The sequence below is a fragment of the Daldinia loculata genome, assembly GCF_022478755.1.
Source record: "Daldinia loculata strain CBS 113971 unplaced genomic scaffold F4817scaffold_92, whole genome shotgun sequence".
Taxonomy (NCBI): domain Eukaryota; kingdom Fungi; phylum Ascomycota; class Sordariomycetes; order Xylariales; family Hypoxylaceae; genus Daldinia; species Daldinia loculata.
Genome location: NW_026054946.1, coordinates 73,743 through 98,927, shown reverse-complemented (window position 1 = coordinate 98,927; position 25,185 = coordinate 73,743). Strand labels below are relative to the sequence as shown.

The 25,185-nt window shown below is 47.0% G+C and overlaps 7 protein-coding genes across 7 annotated transcripts; 6 read left to right on the top strand and 1 right to left on the bottom strand.

Moving 5' to 3' along the window:
- The first annotated feature begins 2,880 nt into the window (after positions 1-2,880).
- Positions 2,881-6,264, top strand: F4817DRAFT_306136 (autophagy-related protein 13-domain-containing protein). The gene is made up of 3 exons (XM_049299852.1): positions 2,881-3,337; positions 3,401-3,499; positions 3,560-6,264. The coding sequence occupies exons 1-3, from the start codon at positions 3,104-3,106 to the stop codon at positions 6,038-6,040; spliced, it is 2,814 nt and encodes a 937-aa protein (XP_049154069.1). The 5' UTR covers positions 2,881-3,103; the 3' UTR covers positions 6,041-6,264.
- A 916-nt stretch (positions 6,265-7,180) lies between these two features.
- Positions 7,181-10,237, top strand: F4817DRAFT_353262 (uncharacterized protein). The gene is made up of 5 exons (XM_049305343.1): positions 7,181-7,516; positions 7,588-7,748; positions 7,808-8,578; positions 8,634-8,976; positions 9,031-10,237. Exons 1-5 carry the CDS (start codon positions 7,474-7,476, stop codon positions 9,831-9,833), a joined length of 2,121 nt encoding a protein of 706 aa, XP_049154068.1. The 5' UTR covers positions 7,181-7,473; the 3' UTR covers positions 9,834-10,237.
- Positions 10,238-10,548: 311 nt separating this feature from the next.
- Positions 10,549-12,522, top strand: F4817DRAFT_369556 (uncharacterized protein; the record flags this gene model as incomplete). The annotated part of the gene is made up of 4 exons (XM_049307365.1): positions 10,549-10,757; positions 10,859-10,936; positions 11,197-11,611; positions 11,773-12,522. The coding sequence occupies 4 exons, from the start codon at positions 10,549-10,551 to the stop codon at positions 12,262-12,264; spliced, it is 1,194 nt and encodes a 397-aa protein (XP_049154067.1). The 3' UTR covers positions 12,265-12,522.
- A 948-nt stretch (positions 12,523-13,470) lies between these two features.
- On the top strand, positions 13,471-14,642 carry F4817DRAFT_306089 (uncharacterized protein). The gene is made up of 2 exons (XM_049299850.1): positions 13,471-14,118; positions 14,179-14,642. Exons 1-2 carry the CDS (start codon positions 13,787-13,789, stop codon positions 14,297-14,299), a joined length of 453 nt encoding a protein of 150 aa, XP_049154066.1. The 5' UTR covers positions 13,471-13,786; the 3' UTR covers positions 14,300-14,642.
- Positions 14,643-14,813: 171 nt separating this feature from the next.
- On the top strand, positions 14,814-18,802 carry F4817DRAFT_353256 (SNF2 family N-terminal domain-containing protein). The gene is made up of 2 exons (XM_049305342.1): positions 14,814-15,000; positions 15,068-18,802. The coding sequence occupies exons 1-2, from the start codon at positions 14,996-14,998 to the stop codon at positions 18,426-18,428; spliced, it is 3,366 nt and encodes a 1,121-aa protein (XP_049154065.1). The 5' UTR covers positions 14,814-14,995; the 3' UTR covers positions 18,429-18,802.
- On the bottom strand, positions 18,744-21,309 carry F4817DRAFT_353252 (Ran-binding-domain-containing protein). The gene is made up of 3 exons (XM_049305341.1): positions 20,887-21,309; positions 20,701-20,769; positions 18,744-20,602 (listed from the first exon to the last, which is right to left on the bottom strand). Exons 1-3 carry the CDS (start codon positions 20,995-20,997, stop codon positions 19,004-19,006), a joined length of 1,779 nt encoding a protein of 592 aa, XP_049154064.1. The 5' UTR covers positions 20,998-21,309; the 3' UTR covers positions 18,744-19,003.
- A 210-nt stretch (positions 21,310-21,519) lies between these two features.
- Positions 21,520-24,350, top strand: F4817DRAFT_305996 (P-loop containing nucleoside triphosphate hydrolase protein). Its single transcript, XM_049299849.1, has 3 exons — positions 21,520-22,245; positions 22,294-24,113; positions 24,168-24,350. Exons 1-3 carry the CDS (start codon positions 21,918-21,920, stop codon positions 24,222-24,224), a joined length of 2,205 nt encoding a protein of 734 aa, XP_049154063.1. The 5' UTR covers positions 21,520-21,917; the 3' UTR covers positions 24,225-24,350.
- Positions 24,351-25,185: the final 835 nt, after the last annotated feature.

The window sequence follows — 25,185 nt, the reverse complement described above, 5'->3', positions numbered from 1 at the left end:
CTTAACCAAGTTGGTCAGGTGTTAGTGACCTACTGACAAAGGTTATTGTAGCGAAGGGCATATGAGGTGTAGTAGGTCAGCCCTTTACCTTGATTTATATAGAACAGGGTAGGTACCTAAGAGGCGTTTTTACTTTAAGGGGGAGATGATGTGTAGTCGGTTCTGTCACCAAGATGTTCATCATGTAGATATACTTAGATACCTGAACAACACATATACGTACAACTTCAACCTGGTCTCCGGTTTCTCTATTCGTACTGATTGGAGATAGCTGCTGCAAAACCCTGCCGCTGCTGCGTGGCTCCGTGCCTGTGGCCTGCCTGGTCGCAGCAGAATCATGCATATAGCTGGGGAATAAGAGGCCAGGAACGGGTATTTTCAAGTGAATCTTTAGTATTTCGTAGTATATCCAAGTACGTTAGGTACTTTAAGTCAACCACTAATATCTTTGTTCTTATTCTTTGATCATCTGTTAATTTGTGACATGTCGCGTGCAGAAACCCTTAATTGTATTGTAAGCTACCTAATTATAATTAGGTAACTTTCTCGAAGGTTTATGGAAAAGTTGAATGTCTTAACCTTTGAAGTCTTTTGACTTAGATGTTCAAAATGGATATTTCTTACAGTCTTACACATAAATATACGTACTGTACATTTTATGTTGTGATAAGCAACGTATCTAATGTATCTATGCATAACTAAGGTTCTATGTACTAAAACAACTAACGAAATCGTCATAGCCAACCAATCAAAATGAATACCTACCCGGGTGGGGGGGGTCCCAAGACAATATAACTTTAAAATATTAAAATATATTATAATGTTAATTCGGGAAAAGCTTATTAACAAAACTATACTATAATTATATAAAAAAACGTTAACATTATTTTTAATTTTTTTTATAAAAATACAAATTTTTATTAACCACGCATTTTTACATAAGCCTTTTTTATAAAAATAATACGTTAATTAAAATAGTTTTAATATTAATAATTTTATATTATTGCGGCAAATATTACTAATAGTTTTAAAATTAAATAAAAAAAAAACTTTTTTAAAAAAATAATATTTATAAAAATAAAAAAAACTATTAAAAATAAAATATTATTACCATTAATAATAAATAACTTTTACCAGTTTAATAAAACTTATTAATACAATTATTACACTTGTTTTAATACGTTAAATTTATATAAAATTAACTAGTTTAATAAAATTATATGTTTTATTATTTTAATAATAAATAAGCTTTATTAATATAATAACCTTTAAAAGTTTAAAACACTTTAACCGACTTAAAAAAAATAAATGTTTTAATATATTTTATATAAAATAATAAATTACTTTCTTATACACGTACGTAATATAATATAATATAATGCCTCGTAATTAATTTAAATAACCCGTAAATTTATATAATTTATAATAATTTATAATAACTTATATTTATTCGAATTTTATTATAATTAAGTAAAAAAAAATAAAATTTTAAATACCATAAAATAAAAAGTATTTAAAATAGCTTTTTTTTTTTTTTTTTTAATATATATATTTTTTAATACACAATATTTATTAAATAAATATATAATAATGCCATTAATATTATATCAAAATATATATTACATTAATATCTTTATTATAAATATAACATAATTATATATAATATATATTTTATTCGTATAACCTTATAATTATATAGTTAAAACATTATTAAAAACACAATATTAATAAAAAAATAATATTAATTTAACTTTATTAAACTATTATTTTTATTATTATATTTAAATTAAATATAAAACCTTGGGAATATTTTTATTAAAATAATAAAAATTTCTAGGTCGAATAATATCCGATACAAAACGTATAAGTTTTTATTGTTTAAATAAATTATTTTAACCCTTTTTCATAATGTTAATAGACTGGTATCAGTCTATCCTAGGACCCCCCCCACCCGGATAGGTACTTTAGTCTTGGCTTACTTAGGTAGGTACCCTACCTCCTAACATTAACTCTTATCAGGCGGTCGGCTCGTCATCCTATCTCTTTTCCTCTTCTCTGCCTCTGCGCCTCTGTGCCTCTTGCTACTACTGCTTGCTTCGATCGGCTCTCCCAACTACCAACTCTCCGCCAATCCTCAACTAGCACGGTCCGGACCGATGACGGATGGCCACAAGGTCTTTGATACCCCTTGGAAAACCTGGGAAAAAGAGATCACGAGGAGAAGCCCGTCTGACTCTTTCGTCTCTTCTTTCCAAGTCTGAATATCTCTCGCGATTAATCGCACGGTTTACATCATTTGTCATTTACCATTCACATCTATACCGCTGCTCTCGATTGCGCCAACTCCCATCTTCTATCTCTCATCTCTGATAGGATCGAGATTTAGACTTGAGCAATCATTCATCAACCATCAACCATCAACCCTGAACCCTCTATCTTTCCTCTTTCCTCCTCTTCAGGTACAATTAGCAACGATGGCACTGTCCACCTAATAAACCTAGCTTAACCAGCTTTACCAGCTTAACCAGCTCTACCTAGCTCCTCCTTAAACAACCCCCCCCCCCCCCCCCCCCCCAAACCCAAACCCAAACCCTGCAGCCACCCGCATCCAGTTAGCAGAGCCGCCCGCCACCATTTACACACAGATCAATACTTAGAACAATCCAATTCAACACAATCGACGCTTTGTTTGGACCCTCCTCTTCTGTCGTTGTATGTCTGCCTACGTGTTTCAACATCTCGCCCGTCCAGCCTATACACGCCGCGACTGGTTGTCTCCTTTGACTTCTGTATAAGCTTGTATAAACAATCTGTGGATACCTTAGTCTGCCTATCTGTCTGCCCTATATTCTAGGCTACGAACAATGGATGCCAAAGTTCGGTGGCATCGAGCTAGAACTTCCGTTTCCATCTAACGAACGTACTTGGGCCTTCGTAATACGCCCTATATCGCCTCTTCTGCGCCCAGTGGCACAGATTACTCGGTATATCCTCGAGATTGTGCATCGTCCGACCTGAACGGCAAATCAATCACGCCTCTTTTCCCTTGGTTTCACCCATTTACTACCAGGCTAACCGTAGTCTGGGTCGCGACGACTTCACGATGCATCAGACCCCCCGCGCCCCGCCTCGCACAGCCTCGCCCGCCTTATCGTCCCAAACAAACCCCACAAGAACCAACAACCAGAGAGATCTAGCAAGTCCCGGCAGTCGCCCATCGTCTAGACCAGGCTCCAGGGCTCAGGAAGGGACGACGACGGGAGGAGGTGGCGGTAATCGCGGTGATGCAGGCGGTCCTACTCGAGAGTCCATCAAAAAATTGGACCAGATCATTCAGGTTGGTGTCTTGTCCCCCGGCTTGCCTCATTCATGAATTCTGACAAGTAGTCTGTTAATATAGAATATCTACTCGAAGGCGGGCACCGTAATCTTGCAGGCACGCATACAGGTAACTCCGATTCTTGTGGGTAGGTCCCACGAAAAGAGAACAAGCCGATGGGTAAGTCTAGATCCTAAATAGGGGTATTTGCAATGAATCTCACAATGTGCTATTTTATAGTTCCAGCTCGATACCGACGATATCGATGATTTCCGAGAAGAGTTTCGCATATGGAAACAATGCGGTGGATTCGAAAATCGACCCCCTCCATTAGTTATCGAGACCTATCTTGATGCGTCTTGGTTGAAGGGCGGCCAGAGCCTAATAATTGTAGACGAAAATGGGAAACGGTGGGATGTCGTCGAAGCTCTCAACTCTTCCGATCAGTCCAGCGATAGCAGCTCTGGTCGTCAGGGCGAGCCCATTACGCAGCTTGTATTAGAACGGTGGCGAGTTGATTTGAAAGGGCCAAATCCTGATAAGCCAGATGACTTTGGTCTTCTACTTCCAACAGTATACAAGAAGGCTATCGTCTTGATGCGATCCATATATACGACTACAGGTATCTTGCCCGCATGGAAACTCGCCAGGAACTCCAAGACCAAAGGCAGCCATCCCGCATTGTCAATCCGCTGCCGAGTCTTTTCAGGGGAGGCCCCAGCGTATGGGTCCGACACTCTGAGGATGCCGTTGTATAACGGAAGGGGGGATGTTTCTACGGATTGCGTGTTTGGCGACCTCGAAATACCTGTGGGGCGTTTCTATGTTTCTGTCTCTTACCGCAACAACTGCAATTTCCAAGTCGTTGAGACAGAATCTTTACTAAGTTCCCGTATCGGTATGGCCATCTCTGATGATATGTTTAAGCCGTCGCTACCCCATCGTGGTCATGGACGCCACGAATCATACGCCCCCGAAGTTGGGTCGCTTCCATACCACCGCCACGCACGAGACGTCACGGAGAACCAGCAACGATATGGTAGCTTATCCACGTTTCATGGCGAAGGGCCCGTTGGCACAAGCCCGATTTCAGCGTTAAAAGCTGTCAAAGCTCCAGGCTCGGATACCAGTTCACCGCCCGATTCTAGACCTGCGAGCGTTGAAGCTCCCCCCCACACTCTCCCTATTACCGGACCTGCTCGGCGACCATCTCTTAGAGGGGTAGATAGACCGAGGCGTCCGTCTGTCTCCTTCCAGTCATCTCCCTTTAAGCATGGCTCCCTCTCGAGCTCGCCCGTGACTAGATTACAGGACCAAGATGTTCCGCCGTCACCGCATTCCCTCAATCGGACTTCGGGTTTAAGCGCACACGTCAGGAGTCGTTCCTCACTAACAGCTGGGATGGCAGCTTCCTTACGAGGAGTACCACCTCCAACTGCAGCAGATAACTCTGTCGCAAGCTCGCCAAGGCCGTCAGTCTCTAATCGGTTTAGTAGTAGCTTCACGCATCGTCGTAGTCGGCCATCGATTAGCGGTGCTAATAGAGGAGATGACGATCAGAACAGCAGCGGCAGGCAAAGTCTCTCATCTTCCATTGTACAACCTGGCTCCGGCTTATTTAATGAACTCGGGGCGGGTGGCAGTTCTGGGTCCTTCCAGACCGATGATGATAACATTCAGGATTTCTTGAAGCTAATTGAAAGCAAGAGAACACTACAAAGTTTTGAACCTACCAAGAAGGGCGAATCGGCGACTAAGAGAACAGCCGCTCAGCTATCTAAATTCCATCTTATGCGCGAGTCGAATAATGCGCTCACTGAATCCATGAACTCGTCTATGCAATTACACCGTTCGTCCAGCTCCTCGAGTCGGCAATTAGCCAATGTGCCAGGGATGTCGACATCATCATCTCCGGGAAAACCGTTATCACCTCATACTCCCCACACGCCGGCCATTCCATCACGGTTGAGCGAAAACTCAAGTGTCGACTACGCGCCTACCGCAAGGGTTACGTCGCGGTCGCGCAATGTCGAAGATCTCGCGGAAGAGCCAGTCAGTGTACAAGCCACCCATGAGGGAACCACTGCGATCGATATTCCTACCTCTCCACGGCCTTATCCGCACGGAAGGCGATCGAGCTCCGTAGCTCATCAAAACCGCGCATTAGTTGACGATGATGATGTTGACGCGCATCGTAGCATTAGTCTTGGCGCGGATGACCGCGAGCCGCCTAGTCTGAGCGTTTTGCTAGGATTAGGTGCTGCCGAAGCTGCTAGCTCGGTGGATACGCCTGGGTTACAATCCCCTGCTGACATTAGGACAACGAATTCGCCGGATACGCTGGAACAGGAATCGGAATCCGTTGAACGGGAAGTCCGGCCTCCTGGTGGTCTTTACACCGGATTTTCCAGTTCACCTTATACCAGACGTTATGGCAATAGCATTGGCCGGGGGATAACACCTCCCCATTCTGGAAGCGGCAGTCTAGCAGGATCCAGTGGCAGATTCGGTAGAGGTTATTCACGCGGAGGCGCTACCGGCTTAGGTGTGGCGGGCACTGTCGCGGACGAGACCGATGATGAGCCGCTTCTTTTCGACATGTCGGAGATCACCCGTGAACAATCACGTCGCAGTCTTGAGGAGGGCAGGGGCGGCGGCAGCGTGGGATCTACAGGTGACAGGGGAGGATACGAAACAAGCCATAGGAGCCGCCGTTGGTAAAAACTTCGTATCCTACTACACCCACCTACAACCCTCTGTGGGTGTTTCATTTCGTTGTTGAGATAGATTGTTGTGTAATGCTTGTCTTGGTCGTGGATTGATGATATATGTATGGAATAGGAACTCATTAGGTGGCGGCGGGTTTTTCATGCTGCTGGACACGGATACGTCCTCTGAGATCTACTGCACCTACAGATTGCCATTGTTGTTTCCTGGATGGCGCGGAAGTTGTTTTGATAGGAGTTTGATGGCATTTTGGACGGACATGAGTATTCTTGATGACGGCCGGAGTCTAGAGTGGGGTTTGTGAGGTCCATTATCATATCACGCTCGAGGAAGACCGTCTGGCGTTTTTTGGTCCCGGAACATGGCAGAAGGGTTGGTATTTCTGCATGCGGATGGCCTCGTTTGATCTCAAGCTTAGGGTCGCGGACGGAGTGCTATAAGACTACAAAGATAACCCGGGGCAAAGTCCCATCCCGGAGAACGTATCGCCTGTAGATGGAATAGAAAGGATATAGTACAACGCTACTAACATAAGACTCTTTTCGCCTCTTAGGGCTATTTTCATTAGGTTCAAACTTGTATGTATATGAGATGATGGGTATTTACGAGCTGAATCGAAGTACATATATATTTCGCGATCTACCTCCTTGCTGCATATAAATACGCCCCGGGAGGTTTATGCTAATACTCAGACCACAGCTAAGGAACGATTGTTAGTTACGATTGTATATGTATATATAAATATGAATATGTCTCTACGAGCATTACTACCAACTAGGTTGCTAATAGTAGAAACATAACGATCTTCAAAATATTGGATTCTGCCCTTCGTTCCACCTAGGCCGAGAATCGGAAAGTCGAGGCGCAGTGGGATATTGATAGAAATAACAATAGAAATATTTCAACGTCACTGCATTGCGCGTTGTTTAATAAGGTTTAATGGGGCTTCCATTGTTCTAAAATCCATGGTCAAGGATATCCGGGCACTTGCATTGCCCCATTGCCCCAAGCCTTGGGGGCTTTGAATAGAACGCTAAAGTGCCTACCTTGGCTAAATGGGGGTACCTTGTCACTACGTACCTAAGGCTAGTAGAGGTATGGAAGGCAGGTAAGAAACCAAGCACAGGCCAACGTCATCAATTACATGTTATGTTATGTACCACATGCACTCCTCCAGGCTGCAAGCTTTAGTACATGTACCTTATTATTCCACCACTACATAATCTTCATCTTAACATGAACAACTACAACTACAACTACAACCACAAATACCCAACGCCACCGTCATACGTTTAATAAACCGTTCGCCTGCTAGAAAATACCCAAATCAACCCCATAGAGAAGAACGAGAAATCCGACGTTTAAATTAGCGACAATCTCCAAGTCATAAGGATTGTCTTTTTTCTTCACCCCTCCTGCTGCCCAGCATGTTTCGGGGAACAGCAGTCGGACCTTATGACGAAGTGATCGGTACGTTTGCACGCAATGTAACCACATATAGCCCCCAATATAGACACAAACTGACATAGCATTACTCGCAGCCAAGGCGACCGATGAGAATCTCACGTCGGAAGATTGGGGGGCCATTATCGAGGTCTGCGACAAAGTAGGGAGCGATTCAAATGGCCCCAATCAAGCAGTTCAGAGTTTAATCAAACGTCTGGCGCATCGCAACGCCAATGTACAGCTTTACACCCTCGAGGTAGGTGGTCTAATAAATGAGTTCAGTTTCTTTCATGCTGACCATATCCTGTTTATTAGCTCGCAAATGCGCTCTCCCAAAACTGCGGCAAGAATATGCACCGAGAGCTTGCCAGCCGCGCCTTTACCGATGCCTTACTTAAACTCGCCAACGATCGTAATACCCACCAACAAGTCAAGGTAAAAATCCTAGAAAGGATGAAGGAGTGGTCCGATATGTTTAGCAAGGATGCCGACCTCGGGATCATGTACGATGCCTACTATCGCCTTAAGCAGAGTAATCCGACATTGCAGCCACCCTCGGCCCCACAGAAGACCGGTCTTACCGATTTAGATCGTCAGAAGGAGGAGGAAGAGCTACAGATAGCACTGAAGCTATCGTTGCAAGAGGAAGAGAGGAAAAAGGGCACGCAACCTACATCTTCCGTCGCAGGACCTAGCTCTAGCGCGGGACCGAGTACAACGGCTGCTCCGGTGGAATCAGTGCCTTCCCACCCCACAGGCACGACAGCTGCCACCGTATCGCGAGTCCGCGCCCTCTACGATTTTGCGCCATCCGAGCCCGGTGAACTTGAGTTTAAGAAGGGAGATATTATAGCAGTTTTGGAGTCCGTCTACAAAGATTGGTGGCGAGGCTCGTTAAAAGGCAGGACCGGTATTTTCCCTTTGAACTACGTCGAAAAGCTTGCCGACCCGACCCCTGATGAACTCCATCGCGAGGCGCAAATGGAGGCCGAGGTGTTTGCCGAAATCAAGAACGTGGAGAAGCTTCTTACACTGTTGAGTACCTCTAATGCATCGCCGAGAGAAGAGGACAACGAGGAGATATCAGTATGTCTCGGGCAGTTCGAGTTCAGGCACAGTTGATTGCTAACCACCATTCTAGAAACTATACCACCAAACACTCGCTATTCGACCTAAACTAATTAAGTTAATTGAGAAGTATTCTCAGAAGAAAGAAGACTTCACGCAACTCAATGAAAAATTCATCAAGGCCAGAAGAGATTACGAGTCACTTTTAGAATCTTCAATGTCTCACCCGCCCCAACCGAACTACCACCAGTACGCACCGCGACCGCTCATGCCACACGGGTACGGGGTTCCGGGAGGCCCAGGTGGCCCAGGTGGCCCGGGTCCTGGTTCGAGCTTCGCTCCTCAGGGACCGCCACCTAGCCAACAGGAGCCCCAACGATTTTATACTCCCGGTCCTCAGGGACCCCCTCCGCAAGGTATGTAAGATGCAGGCATCTTTACACGAGTCTAGACGGCTCACATATAATTAGAGCAGAACCGATACCAGGCTACATCGCCGCCTCCTAGTTTCCAGCGGCTGACGCCAGCACCTGCTCCCTTCTATCTGCAGGGGGCAGAAGTTCCCGCTCAAGCAAGCCAACAGCCACCTCAGCAATATCCACCAAGAGATCAGCCTTCGAGGATAGCTGCAGGGAAACAGCCTGCTCCTTTACAAACATCTTCTCCACCGCCGCAAACTTACCAGGCGTACTCTCAGCCCGCTCAAGCGGAACAGCGGCCTCAGAGTACTTACGGCAATCCTCAAGAATTAGCCACGTCGGCCTACGACTCCCCGATTGCGGCCACCCATAATCCTAGTCGACCCGATCCCTATTCCGCATCGGTCTATTCCCAGGAGGACCCTTATGCCACAAGCCCAACGGCTACCGCTCCTTCAGCTCCTTCAGCCCCTGTCCCTTCAGCCCCGCCGGGGCCAACTCAGGGCGTTCCAACCCCCCTAGCTGTCGCATCTCACCCTTCAGCACCCTCCCAGCCGCAATACTCGGCATATAACCCTAATGTCCAGCGCCAGGACTCGTATGATGCTCCCTCACAAATCCCCCCTCAACCGACTGGGTCAGCACCTCCGATCCCGCAGGGGTTCCAGCCGCCGTCGAGCGTGATGACACTCCCGCCTCTTCAACCGGGTGGCCCAGCATTCGACGCCCGACAGTCGCTCCCAAGCCAGACTCCACAGGGCCAACCGCAACAGCCACAGTATAAAGCCTACGTACCCCCGGGGAACGAGCCTAGCGCACCGCAGGACTTCTATAGGCAAAACGCGGCGTACTAATTTCAGCGGAAATCATAGTAGTAGTACACATGAATGGAAGTTTAGCAAGATTCAAATATCGTGCTAGGAGCTTTAGTTTGGTCTTTTTGTCATGGGGAGCATTTCTGGAAGGTTTTAGTAACTAGTCGAGGTTGATTCCCCTGTTCATTCCATAGGCTTCATAAGTTCTAGAGGAGTATATTATTAGATAATGGATGTAGTATCGTGAGTGATTTACATGTTGCTGTTATGGTAATTGTGAGGATAGCTGTGAATATGTTTCTAATGGAGCGTAGCTTAGGAGATAAAAGGAAGCTCGCGAGGTAGTTAATTTTGCTTATAGAGACGTATCGAGTAGTTTATATAATAGTTTTGATTCGGCATGGGAGCGCTTCAGGTAGAAATAGAACCACGCTAAATTTTACCTCTATAAAACTACGAATTATATATGAATATGTACCTAGATAATCAACGACAGTCGAAACGATGACAGAAACAGTAAATATTGCTTCTCACTAATGAATGAAATATGACGCCCCCTTTTTAAGATACTGCGCCTTTTTCCCCGGCTACGCTACCCCCTTTTCCCCCCCTATCACCACCCCCAGGGTGGTGATGAGATAGCCTCATCGTGCAAACTTATCCTACAATAATACTCACGCGGCACGATAGAAAATGAAGTAACGAGTAGGAAAAGAAAAGAGACCAAAATATCCATTACCTCAGCGCAAATACAATGCGACTACTAAATACCACGTCTCTAGGGCTCAAGGAGTTCCAAGGCGACATGGTCCCTCCGTATGCGATACTAAGCCATACGTGGATCGACGGCGAGGAGATCAGCTTTCACGACTTCATAGACCTGAGCCCGTCTACAGCGACCAAATCCGGCTTCCTCAAGATTCAGGGGGCGTGCAGGATCGCGCGACAGGATGGCATTGAGAGGTAGATATGGATCGACACCAATTGCATCGACAAGGCCAGCTCGGCTGAGCTTACGGAAGATATCAATTCTATGTATAATTGGTGCCGCCGGATTGGTCTAGTATGCTGGCTCCGTCGCCGGCGGCGTTCTGCGACGCGGGCGAGTATGTCCCGGTTGATGCCTGGGAAGCGCCTATGCCGTATGCGATGACGAATCTGGGGTTGTCTATACTTGCCTGTCGTGTATACTTTGACCCAGTTGTTTGTTGTTCTTGACGCGGGACTTGTTGGTAGCCGGTCGGATATGCGTGCTTGTATTGCTAGTATGTTATGTCGAAGACTCTTTCTTGTTCTTTTGGCTTACCTTATGTTGAGAAGTCGGGGTTGATACTTGCTAACCGACTTTACTATCAGTGCAACGGACTAACCAGAGGCGCTCCGGCTCTAATATACTTGACAGAAGCCGGTTTCTAGAGCGTCTAGTCATCCTATCTAAGAAGGCGACGGATACTAGGGAGCGATACAATCTATTTATCAGGTCCCGGTTTGTCCCGCAGCCTGGAAGCCTCTATAACCATCGCCCGCGCAGACCTTCTGTGTTTAGACATGGCGTCCTGCTCTTTGTCGATCCGACTACGAAACGGCTCCTGTCGACAGGGAGGCAGGATGTACCGCTCGGAGCCGTGGGTTGTGATATTGAGACGCATCCTCCGGGTCTCTTCGATGAGGACACGGCACTGTTACGGCTACCGGTCTTCGAAGGTGGTAGTTCGTTGCTGACATCGGGGCTACTACGTATCTGCTTTAAGTCACCACAGGAAACCGATTTCTACTTATTCTTCGCCGTCATCTCGACCTTGGGCGGGAGAGAAGTCGTACGTAATTTACAGTTTACTTTCCTCTATTATCTCGATCCACCTTAACAGGTAGGGCTTATTAGTAGAGCATACCAGGAAGTTGTTACGTCCAAGATATTCTTAGATTCCCTACTCAGTATGATTTTGGAGAAGAATAGTGCTAACTTGTGTTGCTTAAGTGGCACTGCAGCATACACTCTGCAGAAGACTTCTTCCACATCAAGCTTGCGATTCGAGAACACGTGGAAGAGGGCGGCGTACCGGTGCAGGAAGAGGTCTTGATACATAACTGCCTGAGGAACGAGGTATGGGAGAATCGTCGTAAGCAGTTAACAGCGCACACTCCAGACGAATCGCTCTTTGTCTCTATTGGTGGTACAGTAACTCTGTATCCAGATACCGACATCCGCGCTGCTATGCTATCCGGTAAGTGTGAGTCGCCCTATTCAGTCCCAATCAGCGCGACGGATCTTAGCGGAGTTGTCGACGAAACAGACGACAGTGACTACGTGGACGATAGCGAGGAGAAGGAGCTTGAAGACTGGGACTCGTCGAACGAGGGAGAAGAGATCGGAAGTAGCTTGGCCATAGGAGAAGACGCAAACGGGCTGCGGAGATGGGACGTCAACAGCTCTGGCGAGAACTCGCAGACCCCATCGTCTGCATCATAGTCGTGTCAACCTCCTGGCCTAGAACCCCTTTTCCCTGCATTGTGGGGTTTGATAGTTCGTGTTCTCGGGTACTTGGACTCGGTCATGATTATCGTCTGGTGTAATATTACAACTCGATTGATAAGTATACTATTGGAACATGATGTGGAATATTTCTTGAGGCTATGGTGTTGTTCCACGAGGAACTCTAAGCTAGCAAGCCTACGGCTATACATATTAATAATGTCCTTTGTTCTAGATGTCTCATCTAGAGTCCTCACAGTATTTCATAATATAATACTAGTTATTTGAAATAGATAATAAGATTAATACATTTATGCTTTAATTTTTCGTTCATCTATGTTGCTAGTTCATAAGATGTTATAGTATTAAGTGTTTTTATTTCAACTACATAATATAAGTTGTAAGTGGTACCCTTTATCATACCGACAAGAGCAGAAGTGCACGGAATTCCGAGCGGATAGGTTGGATAGGCTATTAAATATGTGGCTAGACGCGTCATCTGGTTACGTATAATATTGAGCTTTACCCACAAGTTTGGAGGTAAATATCGGAAATCTCCAGCTACAAGATCTAGAAACAAATAATGAAGGCAGTATCATTTCTCTCACCAAGAGTACGATGCTATATGAGTTAGGATCATATTTAATAAATTAGTGTAAAATGTTATAATAATTGTACTTGATAATAGTTCCCATCTTGACGGTACACAAGGTATCCCTTTTACATTCAAAGGCAGATGCTCCCTATATTCGTATTCTGTAGCTTTTTCTCATCCTGTAGTTTTAAGGAGGTGACGCTGAGCATTCTCAGGGCTGTGTCCCCACACGATGTCAAAAACTGTTTCTCTATTGAGGTCTTGGCTTTCTCGGGGGAGGCACACCGATGAGATCGGCATCTTTGATCAGGCCATCACGTTGAGATCTATGGCTCGGGAGACCCGACCGTCTATTAGATAAACTCGGGACGAGTAGTGGAGACGGATAGACCGGCAGTTGTTCATTCAGGGTCCAGAAGGCCGACAACACGAATGACTAAGAGAATCAACCGCATACCTTTCCGGAAACGTTTCAGCTCGAATCTAACCAATCATTGCATCAACGATCTCATTATTAACATCCCCTAGAACTTTTTGGCCCGTTTTATCTACGTTCTATACTCTTCCCGGTCAAGCGGCTCGTATTTCTCCCCATAAGAGAAATGCTGGGACAACTACAAGTGCAAAGGGGAAATATCCCAAATTGGCAATGATCGCACCAGGTGAGGCTCCATAGGGCTGTGGAACTCATATTGCATTCATGCAATGACGTCGATCCTATCGTGGCAGCTAGCCTCCCTTCATATGGAGATATCTTCAATATTGGAGCCCATAGCCCACGAAAGGGTATAAGAATCACACTCCTGCCGCCCTTCAGTTTGGGTTTTTTGTTCCTCATCAGACAGACGAAGTCATCAATCTACCTACTCACTCATCTACTATATCTTCCACTCTTCAACTTCTAAACCCAACTAAACCATCAAGATGCGTTTCACCGCCACCGCAGTCACTGTCCTCCTCTTCGGCGCCAACGCCATGGCCCAGGACCTGAAATCTGAGGACGTTTCCATCGCCGACTTCTCCGTCCACAAGGCGGGTGCCAGCGGTGCCTCTGCCGGCACTGTGGACGGTGTCTCCTTCAAGCTGACCGGCCATGACGCCAAGGACCTCAGCTGCTCGGCCACTGCCAGCCAGATCACCAGCGGTGTGCCCACCAGTGTCATTACTTGCGGCGACTCCAAGTACCGCTTCGCGCTTCTCGAAAGCCCCGACGCGTCTACCTTCACCCTCCAAGTCTTCCACGAGCTCGGAACTGCGTAAGTTTTTATTATCCTCGCATCATCTAAGATACGGCCAAACTAACAATATTGAAACAGTTCCGGCTTCTCCGGCCGCGGCAACATTGCCACCTACTGCCACTCCGGTGGCCTCGACAACATGGTCTGCAGCCAGACCCAGACCCCTGCCACCATCCACATCGACAGCCTTCCCCAGTAAAGAGACTCGTCGAGCTCATGTTTGGAGGATATTGATGCTTACGTGCGTATGAAGTATGAGAGGAAACCTTGGCGTTCGCCTATAGATATAGATTTAGAGATAGTTTAGCATTCGAATATATTGCGTCTTGCTTATAACTGAGATTTCCTGTGTGCTACTAGATCCTGAGCAATGCTGAAATGATAATTTGTATCGGGTTATAAGCAATATGCAAACTTGAAATAGCCAAACCGTCTTTATTATAGCGCGTATTGATGCTGATACTAGGAATAAAATAGGAATGTTGACATTAGGAACCCCTTAAGAGAATTGGATGTAGTTAACAAAGTTCCAAAGTTACTGAAGTACATAGGTACATGGGTTATGTACTTAACAGCAGAGGTTGTGTGGCTAGGTAGGACCTAAAGTGTGGCTAATGAGACGGCTGCCTAGAACTAGGTTGTGGCTCAATGGAGGGGAGATAAACCGATAAGATTTTGGTTGGCCGGGCAAAATATGACATTACGAAGTAGGTGGTGCAGAGTAAACAACATTTCTTTAAGCGTAAGGCAGCAGTTGACGTTTTTAAATAAACAAGGCCCTTTTGACGTTGGCAAGCATACCTACAGTACGCAATAAATAAATTCGTTACTTTCTAAATTGAATCCTTCCTCCACTTACAGTTATTCGACAGTTACGCTCTCTAGGTAACTTTTTATGAAGTCAGTTTATTCCCCATCGTGACCCTGTCCCCCCACTTCGCAACCCGAATACTCACGGCCAAGGCAGAAAGCCCGGTGATAACTTTGGAGTTCGGCCTAGAAACGACTTTAAGTCAACTGAGACGCCTATTTTGCGTGAAAATAGGCAGGCTGGACATAGTACATGTGCAGAGAGTTGGGTTGCAACCAGCCGCATCGGACCATCGCGACCTAACCTGCCTAAGACACGAAATCGACACACGAAACACGATTTTCAAATTAGAACAGACGACGAAGAAATAGCAAATTCGATTGCCGCCGATACTTATCATATAGTACTTCCTTCGTGGAATCATTCAACCATGGTCAAGGAGCAAGCTCCGCCTAAGGCGCCGTTGCGTCCATTAAGTTCTAACAAAACAAATGGCAATACGCAAAACCAGACTTCAAGTCAGTCCGACCAGAAAGCACCTGGATTTGGGAATATGAGCGCGGGAGGCTTCACATCTGTTAATAACTCTGCGGCTACAAACACGGCCCCGAGGCCTGCCGTCAAATCTCGAGTGTTGTCAGGAAACATGGAAGACAAATACGCAAACCTCTTCATTCAACCCAAGAACCGTCCAGAGCACCATCGCCCTCAACGAATCACGGGTCCATTGCAGCCTTCTTATAAGGATAAGAAGCCGCCGCCAGCCCCTATGTTCAACACGATGCAACCCGACCCGGCAGGATCGGCTAGTAATCCAATCTCGGTTCCGGATGGCGCCCCAGTTTCGATATACAGCCAAACTGGAGTTTTCTCCACATATGTTGACCCTAAGAAAGCCGCCGCTGACATTAAAGCCTTACTCGAGGGTTCCATAGAAGATGAAGAAGGCGAGGATGCGAAAGAAGAAGATAGTGAAGATAAGTCACACGTCGAAGGACTCAGTGTTCGACTCCTACCGCATCAAGTCGAGGGAGTAGAGTGGATGAAAGGTCGTGAACTAGGTCCCGTCAAAAAGGGTAAAGTGCCCAAGGGTGGTCTTCTTGCAGATGATATGGGCTTAGGAAAGACATTGCAGTCCATAGCACTCATTCTAGGCAACAAGAAGCCAGCAGATAAGCACCCAGGAGTTGAAAAGACGACACTAGTCGTTGCACCTTTAGCTCTCATCCGTCAGTGGGAGGCAGAATTGAAGGAGAAGGTGACTGAATCCCACAAGTTGAAGGTGCTTGTGCATCACGGCCCGCAACGTACCAAGCGGTTTGAAGACCTCCGTCGATACGATGTAGTCATCACCACCTACCAGATTCTCGTATCCGAGCATGGCCACACTACAGATACTCTGAAGACCGGTTGTTTCGGTTTACATTGGTACCGCGTCATCTTGGATGAAGCACACACGATCAAAAATAGGAACGCCAAGGCCACAAAGGCCTGCTACGAACTCCGAAGCGTATATCGTTGGTGCTTGTCAGGCACGCCAATGCAAAACAATTTGGAAGAATTGCAAAGTCTAGTGAAGTTTCTCAGAATCAAACCCTACGACGATCTTCGAGAGTGGAAGGACCATTTTGAAATACCAATGAAGGGCGGTAAGGGAGAAGTCGCAATGCGACGTCTTCACGGCCTACTGCAGTGTTTCATGAAACGAAGAACCAAAGATATCCTAAAGAAGGCTGGTGCTCTCAATGCCAGTGGAAAGGCAACCAAAGAAGGCGAGGAGGGTGAAACATCAAGCTTTAAGGTCACTGAGCGAAAAGTCGTAACAGTTGCCGCCGAGTTCACTCCAGCAGAGAGGCGGTTTTACGATAGGCTAGAAAAGCGAACAGATAAGAGTATCGAGGAAATGATGAAAAAGAAGCTCAATTATGCTAGTGCTTTGGTACTCCTCCTGCGTTTAAGACAGGCCTGCGACCATCCAAAATTAGTTGAGGGCAAGCTCGAAAAGGACAAGGACGCCCTATCCGAGGAAACGAAGCCAAAGAAGAATGAAGGGGATGTCGACGCCCTTGCAGACCTTATGGGTGGACTCGGCGTCGAGACGAAACACTGTGATATATGTGGCTGGGAGCTTGACCGTGACAACCGCCAGCCCGGCACAGACAAATGCAAAGCTTGCTACGAAGACCTAGAGTACTTCAAGCATCATGAAGATGGTGGAGAGCTGAAAGCACCAAAGACGAGAACAAGAAAAAAGAAGACCAAGACTAAGGTTAAGAAGGTCGTAGTCGAAAAGGTCAAGACTGAGGTTGTCAAGAAGCGTAAACCTAGGAATCGTCGCGCGATCCTCGATAGCGACGAGGAGGACGAAGAGGCTGATTGGATCGTCTCTGACGACGAACAGGGTCCATTGCGCTTAGGAAAGGCAGGCGGCACGGATGACGAGAATGCCGAGGGCGATGGTGAGACTATCAACTCAGACGATTCCGAAGAAGGGGAAACGCAAGACGGTAGCCAACTAAGCAGTTTCATCGTGGATGATGGGAAGGATACGAAGCCTGAAGAGCTACAACGGGCCTTGGAAGAATCAGATACCGAAGAGGACGAATCCATCTCCGTTATTCAATCTAAGATGCGCCGGACAAAACTCGAAGATAGCGAAGGCGAGGGCGAGGAAGGTGACGAAGAGGACGAAGCAGAAGACGCGGACTCGGAATCACAATCCGATTCCGAGGCTGATGATACGGGTATATCCGAGTCTGAAATCGACTCAGATTCTGAAGACGACGTCGTCTACTCCCGCTCTGGCCGGGAGAAGGAGAAGACACCCCACGTGCTCGCGTCAGCCAAAATCCGCCAACTCATCACTCTGCTCCACAAGGAAGTACACGAACACAAATTCATCGTCTTCTCGCAGTTCACCAGTATGCTCGACCTAATAGAGCCCTTCTTCCGCAAGGAAGGTATCAAGTACACGCGATACGATGGGAGCATGAAGAACGACGCGCGAGAGGAGGCGCTCAACAATTTGCGAAATGACCCGCGAACCAGAGTCCTCCTTTGCTCGCTGCGATGCGGTGCGCTGGGCCTTAACCTCACCGCGGCCAGTCGCGTTATCATCCTCGAGCCTTTCTGGAATCCATTCGTCGAGGAGCAGGCCATCGACCGAGTGCATCGGCTGACGCAGACCGTCGACGTAGTCGTGTACAAACTAACGATCGAGAACAGCGTCGAAGAACGTATCCTAGAGCTCCAGCAGAAGAAACGGCTCCTCGCCGAGGCCACCATCGAGGGCGGCGCTCGCAAGGAGAGCCTCAAACTCGGCATCAAGGAGATGATGGACCTGTTTAAACATGTCGGCCGTGAAAGCACGGGAGGCGACTACGGCGATGACGACGAGAGGTTCAATAGCGTTGTGCGCCAGGACGTCACGAGGTCGCTTGCAAGTATGCGAAGTAAGAATTCTAGCTCAAAGGCCTCACGCGGGAATGAGAGCTCAGTTTACGGACGTCGGTGGTAAGGGCAATATCCGGGTGACGAGTACACTAGGTCCCCGGAGTGTTTGGAAGGCAGCTTTGCTAGCTGGCTAGTTGAGAATTCTGTTCCCTGCCTGGCTTGTATTTGATGAATTGTATAACGAGTATCGGATTAATACGATGGAGTGTGCGTGTGAATTATGACGGTTCGGATGGTCTAGTTTTATTCAGCTTTGATTAGAGTTGCTACGAGAATACACTTATTCTTCATCCCTCCTATATCTCCTTCCTATATCTCCCTCCTATATCTATTGATCGGGGGGTATATGCACGGAGCTTCTCACAAAATTCGTGATAAATGAGGGTAAAATGTTTTTTTGATTATATGATCAATTTGCATTTAGACTTTGAATTACGATTAGTCGTCTCGTAAGTTGTCTCGTTGCCCGTTATGCCAAGCCCCGGTCTTTGCACCTTTTACATGAGTCCATCTACTCAGTCTACTTGCGAACCGAAGAACCAACTTTATAGATTCAACCTAGTTGTGTACCTATTTATTAGCTTTATCCCAGGCTAATCGCATCCAAGACCCCGCCAGCGCCAAAGTATTATCTCGGCTTCAGTTCCGCTCCCTGCTAAGGCTGCGATGAACTGGCGCGTCAGCATCCGCTCGCGAGACCGACTCGTCAAGGTAGAATTTTAGTACGTGGTCTGGAATGGCAAGGTGTGTGGTCTGCTCGAACTCCTGTAGGCTTGTCAGGCGGAGCATCATTTCGAGGAGCGAGAGGGAGGTGTGGATGGCGCCGAAGGGTGAGCGTTCGAGTAGGTCTTCGTCGAATTTCCTGTTGTCGGGGATAAGTGTGCCGCCTGAGTTCCTGGAGGACGACCGTGAGGGTGTGGAGGCTATGCTCATCCGGCTGAGCTGGGTTACTAGATTTGAATCGGCGGATGGGCGCGTGCTGTTTTTCAACCGGCGGGGGATGTTGGAGTTTGAATGTTGGTCTTTTTCTGTTCTATATTCTTCATCTTCTTCGGGCGTATGGTCGTCCTCATCATCCGTTGTACCATCGTCATCGTCGTCGTCGTCCATCTCAAAAACTTCTAGAGCTATCCATGCAGGGTCAAGGTCCTGTGGAAGCCTCCAAGAATTAGTGGGTGTCTCTGATTGAAGTTTATGTGCTGTCCGTATAGCAGCCTTAGTGACCACGATTTCCTGGCGAAGTTGACGGTCTATTTCATCCTGAGAATCGCCCTCTAAAGTGCCGTCGGATATGATACTCTCGTCTAGGCCTTCGATTAACTGTTGTTGGTCCTCCCGAAATATATCGGTTCGCTGCCCGTGATTCGGAGGTATAGCCTTCACGTCCCTTTTAAGCAATAATACGGGACTACTCGAGGCGCCATCTTCGTTATTTATGTTCAAAATCCTCCCAACGTCCGCGTAGAACATCTTTGAAATCTGGTGGACCGGGATAAATTCTCGTATACCAGCATTGGGGACACCCTCGTAAGAACTTGGCCGGGCACAGCCGTCCTCGATTGTGTGGACACGTCCGTCATCTAAGTCCTCCACAATTTGAAGTTGGTACGCATAACTTACATAAGATGTGTTATGCTCTATGTTGTTGTTCATTCCAGGGACATTATCCTCGAGTGGTATCCTACGGAGCCGGACTCGGGCTTTGTGGATCACTTCCTGCCATACCGGCTTACGCTGGCCCTCTTCTATGCCGTACGGCTCTATCGTGTCTTCAGGAGAAGCATGGGCACGAAATAACATGTAGATAGACAGCATAAAGTCTGGGCCGATCTGCATGGGCCTGCCCGGGTTGAGAATGTACTGAGTATCGCCGACATTCACAAGCATGCTAGCCTGTAATAAACGGGAGGGGGAAAAAGCCGAGTGTTGGGTTTGGATACCCCCGATTGCAGACACCCAAAGATTGATGAGAGGTATGGAATCATCAATGTCTTCAATTAGTTGTTTGATGTCTGTGATGATGCTCTTGACTTCGATACGACGCACAGAAGCAGTAGCAGCGGGGCCCTTTGCTTTTCCATTTTGGTGAGATTGGTCTGCTAAGGCAGCAGCTTCAAGACGTTTTCCAAGTAAGTCAACATTGGCTCGTAGTTCTTGTGCTGTCTGCACTACGGCCTCTAAAGTTGAGTTTCCTCTAGCAAAACGAAACTCGATAGACTCGAGTATAGGGGAGATGAGCTGTTGGAGAGGTTAGCGACGGTTGATAAAATTAACACGCGACAAGAGTGTATCGGTGAGGAGCCTACATTCAGATACGTCGGCTAGACATGACTTACCTCGATCTTGCGAGCCAACCGTCGTTGTAGATGGCTCAACTCAGCCCGTAGAGGATCGTCATCAACGGTCTAGACAAGATTATATTAGCTTAGGTACATAATAAGGTATAAGGTATAGAGTGGTGTAGAGTGAGGTTGAAATAAGACGTTGAAGTAATAAATAATTGGTAGTTAAATAATTCATACCTTTAGTAATCTTGAACCTTGCTGGATGACATAGGTAGAAGTCAGAGCGAAACAAGACCTAATAGCGTAGTTGGTGGCGTGGTAGGATAGCTTGGCTAGGAATGCATCCATGGCAGAGTATCATTTAGTAACTCAGGATTAGGCGATAGTTTGTTTATTATTGTCTTTTCTCCAATGTCTTACTCCAACCACATCCGCAAAATATGCATGCATGAAAAAGAAAAACTGTTAAATAGCCCCATGAAGGGCAATCGGTGCCCAACTTGCAAGGTCTTGGCCAAAGTTAAGTAACGCCTTAAAAGGTAGATGTCCGTGCTTGAAATGGATATGCACGAATTCACGGCCGTAGTTGTAAAGTTGTAAAGTTGAGGTTGATTATGTTCAAAGGTGAACACACCGCGTACGTATGAAGCTCGATTATCCTATGTAGGTAGTTAAGTTAGGTAATAAACAAGATATTTAATATCCGTTTAGTGCATGACTTGTGTTCCATGGCATCCTTATCGTATCTGACTGACTAAGAGTTGCACAAACTAATAAAATTCCACAGTTTATTACCGAAAACAGCACGGTTGCCTAAGTTGACGTACCTAGGTACCTAATACATACTTCCTTCTCCGTCATTCGCGGGGCAAAAACCTCTCTCACCCCGCTAAAGCTGCAACTCTTCTTCGACTTTGCCGCAACGCTGCAACGAAATAACCCAAGTTCACCTGCAGGCATTGGCATTGGATTTTAGGCAGGGCCTTACCGGTGAGTCAATACTAGTTTAGACGTTTGACTTGCTTTATATCTTGTCGTTCATTACAATTAATCTCCTCCTAACGCCCTAGGTTAGACCACTCATCCGTCTTTCATATTCACGATAGCGATAGCGTAGAAATTTCACGGTCGCACAATTACGAATTGCCAGCCTTCAAACTTCTGCCATCTGACGTCGAATTTTCTCCCTTGATACAAATCGTCGCTTTCGAACATATTACCATAAATATCACCGCCGATACATAAGAATTTATATAGTAATCGGCACCATGGCTGATCTCAACTCTTGGGAGGACGATCCTGCTGCCCAGGACGACAACTTGTCAAGGCAGGCTCAGCAGCTGAACCTCAATAACCAACCTCAGAACCCTGCCGCCGCATCATTCCGACCTGGCGCCGCGTCGTTTCAACCCACTGCCCAGTCTTTCCAGCCGGGTCAAGGTTATGGTGGTGGCTATGCTCCCAACTACCAGCAAGGCTACTATGGTGGTGGCCAGAATTACTACCCTCAATATAGCGGACCTCAAGGTGGCTACGGTCAATACGGTCAGGGATATGGTAATGTCTACGGACAAGGTGGATATAACCAAGGATACGGTATTATCTACCCATCAGATGAAATTGTTATTTACTAACATTAGTAAGGGCAACAACAGCAGCAACAACAGCAACAGCAACAGCAACAGCAATATGCTCAATATCAGCAGCCCCAATCCCAACAGAAGTCTAAGCAACAAGCGCAACAATCCCAAGCTGTGCCTACCATTGCTAAGCGAGGCGACCAGGGCGCATCTGCTGCTGCTGCTGCTACGCCCGCCCCTGCTGCCTCTTCTTCCGACGCGCCTAAGCCGGTTGCTAAGCAAGAGGGAGGAACTAAAGTCTTGAGCATAGGTGGAGACCCTCCGAAGCCTAAGGCTGCTAAGGTCCTATCGATCGGTGTTCCCGCACCGCCAAAAGACGAGCCCAAGTCCGAGAAAGCCGACAAGGAAGCCTCTGCCGACGCCGGTTCTAAAGTAACAGCAGCCAAAGCCATTGAGAAGACTGGCGAGGCTACCAAGTCAACCAAGAGTCCAAGTGGCAAGACATCACCAACGCCCTCATCCGGACGCTCAAGCCCCTCCAGGGGAAGCAAAGCATCTGTTCGCGATGCCGATGCCGTCGCCAACGAACAGGTCGCTGACGTCGACGAAGAGACCTTGAAGGAAATCTACGGAAAGGAACATATCAATATCATCTTCATTGGTCACGTCGATGCTGGTAAGTCGACCCTCGGTGGTTCTATTCTGTACGCAACTGGTATGGTCGATGAGCGTACAATGGATAAATACAAGCGTGAAGCGAAAGACTTGGGCCGAGAAACATGGTACCTATCTTGGGCTCTTGATTTGACAAAAGAAGAACGATCGAAGGGAAAGACAGTCGAAGTCGGTAGAGGGTTTTTCGAAACCGAGAAGCGGCGATATAGCATTCTGGATGCCCCTGGCCACAAGACTTATGTCCCGAGCATGATTGGAGGTGCTTCCCAAGCAGATATCGGCATCCTCGTTATTAGTGCGCGTAAGGGAGAGTATGAAACCGGTTTTGAGAAAGGCGGGCAGACCCGCGAGCATGCCATGCTTGCCAAGACTCAAGGTGTCAACAAACTTGTCGTTGTTATCAACAAGATGGACGACCCTACCGTCAACTGGTCCGAGGAGAGATACAAGGAATGTTCTACAAAACTAGCACAGTTCCTTAAGGGTACTGGATACAACCTAAAAACCGACGTCTTCTTCATGCCCATCGCCGCCCAACAGACGATGGGTATCAAAGACCGCATTCCGTCAGGGGTTTGTCCCTGGTACGATGGACCTTCCCTATTGGAATATCTCGATAACATGCAGGCCCTCGAACGCAAGACTAATGCGCCATTCATGATGGCTATTAGCGGAAAATATAGGGATATGGGTACCATGGTCGAAGGCAAGATTGAAGCCGGCGTCTGCAAGAAGGGTATGAGCTTGATCATGATGCCGAATAAAGAGAAGGTTGAAATTGCAGCTCTCTATGGCGAGACAGAAGATGAGATACAGGTCGCTCAATGCGGTGACCAGGTGCGGATACGTCTTCGAGGTATTGAAGAAGATGATATTTCGGCCGGTTTCGTGCTCTGCTCGCCGAAACGTCTCGTTCATAACGTATCGGCTTTTGAGGCTCAGATCAGAATTCTCGAACTCAAGAACATTCTCAGTGCCGGCTTTAACTGTGTCCTACACGTTCACTCCGCAGTCGAAGAAGTAACTTTTGCCGCATTATTGCACAAGCTGCAGAAGGGAACAGGCAGGAAGAGCAAGGTACCGCCGACGCATGCGAAGAGGGGTGACAGCATAATCGCCAGGATGCAAGTTACAGGTGGCGCCGGTTCAGTTTGTGTCGAAAGATTTGAAGACTACCCGCAGATGGGCCGCTTCACCTTGAGGGACCAAGTACGTTATTATTTCGCTTATTGCTTATTTCTAAATGCTAACTAACTTACTCAGGGTCAAACTATTGCTATCGGCAAGATCACCAAGCTTATCACGGATGATTCCGCTTAGAAATCGAGAAACCAGAGTGATGAAGCCTAATGACGATAGCTACGGCTTGATATAGTCGCCGCAAGATGAATAGGGGGAAGGGAAGGCTTCATTTGATGTAAGACCCCAAGGGGCTTGTGGGTAATGCCACCCATTCATAATGAATTGTTTAGAACTCATTGCATGGGCATGGAACGGCAGAGATAGACCTAGATATGCTCAATAAAAGTCACTCCCCCCGAAGCAAAATATTAACCGTCCTCTCTTTAAGCTTAATAAAATAATGGGAAATCGTATGGGATTTCATAATTCCTCCTCATGGGTCGATTATTCCGGAATTTTGGCATGACAACCCCTCTCTCTACCCAGTTAAGATGTACTCTTTCTACGCATAGTTACCCCTTCTCTTCAAAGACTTGTTTCTTTCCCTTTTTTTTTCTATCAACGCGGAAATCATGGTGGTGTCTGTGCTAGCCATATGGGAGAAGTCATTCTCGCGACAATAGTCTTAATTCCGTGTGGTAATTCCGCAGTCTTCTCTCACGTGTTCTAGACGTATAGGGCTGCTACGATGTCGCCTCAGCTCCGGCGGGGGATCACACGCACCTAATGACACGAGCAGCGGGTTTTCCAGGGTAATGGAAAGGGGTGGTCAGCACTTAATCGTGTACATGGACGACGCTTACGAACGGTATATACCATCGGGACCTAGAGTATTACGTGACCATCCTTAGCACAGATCGAAGCATGTCTTACCCGCAGCAAGATATCGTTGGGCACGTAGATCGCTTATTGACACCGGCTTAGGCTCGACTGTAGCTTTCGACCCGACAGAGGATTCGGCTATCGATGTTGCTTAGGTTAGTACCGGACATGTGATCCGTGGTTCTAACACCGGGGGTTTCTTCTGCCGCCTCCTCCTTCCACGCAATATGCTGCAAGCGAGCGGATAGGGAGCCCGGTGACTTGGTTGAAACTGGGT

Excerpts from the sequence above, each read along its gene's own strand:
- F4817DRAFT_305996 (XM_049299849.1), top strand. The coding sequence starts at position 21,918 with ATGGCTGATCTCAACTCTTGGGAGGACGATCCTGCTGCCCAGGACGAC. Across the intron at positions 22,246-22,293 it reads TGGATATAACCAAGGATACG|GGCAACAACAGCAGCAACAA; the intron begins GTATTATCTACC and ends AACATTAGTAAG. Across the intron at positions 24,114-24,167 it reads GCTTCACCTTGAGGGACCAA|GGTCAAACTATTGCTATCGG; the intron begins GTACGTTATTAT and ends TAACTTACTCAG.
- F4817DRAFT_353262 (XM_049305343.1), top strand. The coding sequence starts at position 7,474 with ATGTTTCGGGGAACAGCAGTCGGACCTTATGACGAAGTGATCG. Across the intron at positions 8,579-8,633 it reads AGGACAACGAGGAGATATCA|AAACTATACCACCAAACACT; the intron begins GTATGTCTCGGG and ends CCACCATTCTAG. Across the intron at positions 8,977-9,030 it reads TCAGGGACCCCCTCCGCAAG|AGCAGAACCGATACCAGGCT; the intron begins GTATGTAAGATG and ends ACATATAATTAG.
- F4817DRAFT_306089 (XM_049299850.1), top strand. The coding sequence starts at position 13,787 with ATGCGTTTCACCGCCACCGCAGTCACTGTCCTCCTCTTCGGCGCCAAC. Across the intron at positions 14,119-14,178 it reads TTCCACGAGCTCGGAACTGC|TTCCGGCTTCTCCGGCCGCG; the intron begins GTAAGTTTTTAT and ends ATATTGAAACAG.
- F4817DRAFT_306136 (XM_049299852.1), top strand. The coding sequence starts at position 3,104 with ATGCATCAGACCCCCCGCGCCCCGCCTCGCACAGCCTCGCCCGCCTTA. Across the intron at positions 3,338-3,400 it reads AATTGGACCAGATCATTCAG|AATATCTACTCGAAGGCGGG; the intron begins GTTGGTGTCTTG and ends CTGTTAATATAG. Across the intron at positions 3,500-3,559 it reads AAAAGAGAACAAGCCGATGG|TTCCAGCTCGATACCGACGA; the intron begins GTAAGTCTAGAT and ends GCTATTTTATAG.
- F4817DRAFT_353252 (XM_049305341.1), bottom strand. The coding sequence starts at position 20,997 with ATGGATGCATTCCTAGCCAAGCTATCCTACCACGCCACCAACTACGCT. Across the intron at positions 20,770-20,886 it reads AAGGTTCAAGATTACTAAAG|ACCGTTGATGACGATCCTCT; the intron begins GTATGAATTATT and ends AATCTTGTCTAG. Across the intron at positions 20,603-20,700 it reads GGTTGGCTCGCAAGATCGAG|CTCATCTCCCCTATACTCGA; the intron begins GTAAGTCATGTC and ends CCTCTCCAACAG.